Below are 4,562 nucleotides of genomic sequence, written 5' to 3' on the forward strand. Positions count from 1 at the left end.
GGGGGGGGGACTGAGGGAGACAACAGACGGGGGTAATTGAGGGAGACAATAGACGGGGGATCTGAGGGAGACGACAGAAGGGTGAATTTAGGGAGAAGATGGATAGATTAAGGGAGAAGACAGATGGGTTAAGGCAACAGACAGAAGGGTTAAGACGACAGACAGATGGATTAAGATGACAGACAGATGGATTAAGACGACAGACAGATGGATTAAGATGACAGACAGATGATCTAAGACAAGAGGAAGATGGATTAAGACAAGAGGAAGATGGATTAAGACAAGAGGAAGATGACAGGAAGGTTATTAGAGATGACAAAATGATTACAGAAAACAATAGAATGAGAAAGATTAAGGGAAGCAATAGAAGGATTGAGGAAGGCGACAGAAGGATTAAATAGGTGGATTAATGAAGACAACAGATGGGTTAAATTGACACAAACACACAGACACCCATTTCAAGTGCGAGGGTGGCTTACCTTCAGAGGGGATTCATCCAGGTAAGACTGAAGGGCTTTCATTAGGTTCCTCTTCTTTACATTGATGTTACTCTGCACACGTTGTTGGTGAATAGCAATGAGTTGTTTCTTCTCAAGGATGGTCTCTTGTCCGTATGCCTTGTAAATCTTGTTGTAGCGCTGAGGGAGGGGGGAAAGGTGCAGCAACAGCAGCAGCAACAAGGGAGAAATAAAAGAGACAAAATGTTTCAAGTTAAACAGCAGCAGAAACCAAGCTCTAAAATATGGCTAAATAGAACATATATACATATATATAATTTACCAAAACATTGGAGTGAAATTAATAACTTGCCAACAAGTTCACTGTATTTCTTTCTTTTACTACATAATATAAGTTTTACCAACATAGACTAAGCCCAACCTCTGATCATATTTAAAGACAGACTCAATTCCCTTTCTTTCTTAAAGTTTTGTGGGCTCATAGGACAAACACTTATCAGATATCTAGAGAGGACCGTTTTCTTCTCTAGATATCTGATGACAAGGGTTCATATCATGGACCTATGAAATTTTAAACAACATGGAGTTAAATTGTTATTCAATAATATATGTTGTTGTTATTATTTGTTTCTTCTTGAGCCACCCCTGGCTCATAAGGGCCGGTTTCCCAGTTTCATTGGCGAACAAGTTCCCCACCTGGACTGGACGCCAGTCCATCACAGGAGGAAAGAGCGAAAGAAAAATTGTGGCAAAAGAGTCAGCAGAAGTGTGTCATTACCTTCTGCCAGAGCCGCGTGGAGCTTAAGTGTGTCGTTCATAAATACACACATCGTCGGGTCTGAGATTCGAACCTGCAATCCCTCGACTGTGAGTTTGCTGCTCTAACCACTAGGCCAGTGCTTTGAAATACTGGTATGACTGTATTTTTGCCAGCTGGGTGGACAGGAACAATGGGATTATAAAAAGTGTCTTGCTCAAGGAAACCTGCTTCACTTAATGAGTGGGAGCTGAGTAAGAACCAAGTCCCATGAGAAGCAAAGGTAATGAAGAGAAAAAAAGGGTGATGGAACCTACCTCTGTAAGTTCCTTGTTCAGTTGCATAGCCTGTTTGGGGTCAGTTTTCTTCATTTCACGGACACGTTCACGGGCATTCTTCCATTCTTTCATCATCTGGAACGAAAAAAAAAAAAGTTGATGTAGAGAGAGAGGAAGACAAAGAGAGAGAGGAAGACAGGGTGAGAGTGAGAAAGAGGGAGAAAGACAGCAGGAGAGAGAGTGAGAAAGAGCTTTGACTTGTCAAACTTTATTAAAGATGATAGCATGTGGTCTATGGCAAATGAATATGATGTGAACCACACACAAAAAAAAATATAGCCAGAAAATAGTTGATGACTCATGTCATCATCATTTAATGTCCGTTTTCTATGCTGGCATGGGTTGGACGGTTTGACAGGGGTCTGGGAAGCCAGGAGGCTGCACCAGGCTCCAGTCTGATCTGGCAAAGTTTCTACAGCTGGATGTCCTTCCTAACGCCAACCACTCTGAGAGTGTAGTGGGTGCTTTTTTACATGACACCGGCACAGGGGCCGGAGGGGTCTAGCATCGACCACTATCAGATGGTGTGTTTTACGTGCCACTGGCACGGAAGCCAGTCAAAGCAGCGCTGGCATCGGCCACGTCCGGGTGGTGCTTGTTTACATGCCACCGGCACGGGGATCACAATTACAATTTCCATTTGAATGTAATATAAGACTAAATTTTCTGAGATACCAGAAGTTATATCATATCTACAGCTGCATAAAATAATGGTTGTATTAAAAAATAGCTAAATATAATTGTGTTGCAAAGATAATGAAGAAAAAGAAAGTCAATATCTAATATTTTAATCTTTTCTGGCAAGAATGAGACAACTTTGGGTATGTTTCTGCCTTATTCTGACATTATCAGTCAAGTCCAGCCTTCATTGTAACTTCCAAAACTGTTGACAGAATCATAGAATAAGATGTATAGAAAAAAGACAGACAAACAGACAGACCAAGAGATGGCTAAGTCATCATCATCACCATCGTTTGATGCTTGCCTTCCATGCTGGTATGGGTGGGTGGGTTGGTTTGTCAGGAGCCTGCAGCAGACATATATATTAGAGGAAGGTTTGCTGGAAACCATACATACCTTGGTGTTCCTCTCCACCTCCACCTGTTGCATCACTTTTTCAGCAGCCTTGAATTTCTCGTGTTCGTTACTGTATTTGCCCAGATACTGGGAGTCACCCTTCAGGTAGGCAGTGTAGTCGTTTAGGGAGCTCTCGGGTTTCTTGATGCTGGCAGGGGTTGAGGGAGTGGTTTCAACATCTTCGTCCATATCGGAACTATGTTCTGAAGGGGAAAAAAAGAGAGAACATTATTATTATTATTATTATTATTATTATTAATAATAATAATTAAAAGTAATAATAGTTTGCTTTTAAGATCTTTTGTTATTGTTCTCGGCTGTGTTTCTTTTGGTCAGCCAGGTCTTCTTTTACCTTGTGGAACCCATTGTAAAGCAATCCTGACAATTGAGCTTACAGTGGCAAACTCGATCCGGCCATTTCCATCTCTTTATCAAATGTATTACTTATTTATTCACATTGTTTTGAATTAATCACACATTATCTGGTAGCTTCAAGATTTCAATGAGGTATTTGTATATTTGTATATTTTTACAATGACATTGTAGGATAGGTGTGAAAGGTTGGAGATGGTCAGTTTTAACATAAATAGATAGAATATTAGGGTTGGATAAAATGCAAAAGGATTAATGTCCACTTCATCATGCTGGCATGGGTTAGACAAAATTTGATGAGGCAAATTTTCTACAGATGGATGCCCTTCCAGTTACTAATCCTTATTTGTTTCCAAGCAAGATGATATTTCACAAAGCACTGGAAGCAAATGATACTGGCTGTTTGTATGACATTGGCTTGCTTACAGATATCACACAATGTCAAGAGAAGACGACACAAACGCACAAAAACACACACGAGACCTTTGGAGATATGCCATACTTGAGAGGATCTGTCAAGCCAAGTGAAACTGTAGTCATGGCTGATGCTGATGTCATATAGCAGGCACCTGTGCTGGTGGCATGTAAAAAGCACCCTTTGAACGTTGGGCCACACGGAGGTGATAAGTGACTGAGACCTTTGGCAATGCCAAGCTCGAGAAGAAGACCCATCAAGCCAAGTGAAACCGTAGTTGTGGGTGATGCCGGTGTCACGTAACTGGCACCCATTACACTCTTGGAGTGGTTGGCATTAGGAAGGGCATCCAGTTGCAGAAACCAGGCCAAATCAAATTGGAACCTGATGCAGCTCTCCAGCTTAACAGTTTTCAGTAAAACCATGTAACCCATGCCAACATGCAAAGCAGATGCTAAATGAGGATGATGATGATGATGATACATGTATACATATATGCTTATATGCATGCATATGTGTGTATATATATATATATATGGGCTTCTTCCAGTTTATATATACCAAATCCACTCTCACAGGGCCTCAGTGGACCCAGGGTAGTAGCAGCAGACACTTGTCCAAACTACCACGGAGTGGGACTGAACCCAAAACCATGCGGTCGGGAAGCAAACTTCTTAACCACAAAGCCATACCTCCTCCTATGAGCAGGCTACATCCTGTACTGCAACACCCACCACCACAACCACTACCAACAACAACAACAATTTTAGTTGGTGAGATGAATTAACAGTGTTAAAATTCTTTTTTAAATAAAGGCTTTGTTCTGTTATAGTTAATTAAAGAATCACCATCGTAATAGTTACTTACTATTAACATTAATCATTATAATTGCTATCATCATCATCGTCGTCGTCGTCGTCCTTATTAAAGCCACCATCACCAACCTCCCCATCACCACTACCACCATCCATTATAAACATCATCATAATGTTCATCATTTTCAACATCAACACTATCATCATCATCATCATCATCATCATCATCATTCAACAGTGTCTTAACTTATTGCAGCAAATATTATCAAGTGTGTGACAGCAAGAGAGAGAGAGAGAGAGAGTGAGAGAGAGAGAGAGAGTGAGAGAGAG

At 41.0% G+C, this 4,562-nt stretch overlaps 1 protein-coding gene across 1 annotated transcript in view; it reads right to left on the bottom strand.

Moving 5' to 3' along the window:
- The window catches only part of LOC106870068 (amyloid-beta precursor-like protein), a 99,432-nt gene that overhangs the window by 8,453 nt on the left and 86,417 nt on the right, over positions 1 to 4,562 (bottom strand). The window contains exons 5-7 of the mRNA XM_014916039.2: positions 2,631 to 2,833; positions 1,533 to 1,628; positions 480 to 638 (exon numbers count right to left, since the gene is read on the bottom strand). Coding sequence (XP_014771525.1) covers positions 480 to 638; positions 1,533 to 1,628; positions 2,631 to 2,833 — 458 coding nt within the window. The remainder of the gene's footprint in view (positions 1 to 479; positions 639 to 1,532; positions 1,629 to 2,630; positions 2,834 to 4,562) is intronic.

The sequence above is a fragment of the Octopus bimaculoides genome, chromosome 20, assembly GCF_001194135.2.
Source record: "Octopus bimaculoides isolate UCB-OBI-ISO-001 chromosome 20, ASM119413v2, whole genome shotgun sequence".
Classification (NCBI taxonomy): domain Eukaryota; kingdom Metazoa; phylum Mollusca; class Cephalopoda; order Octopoda; family Octopodidae; genus Octopus; species Octopus bimaculoides.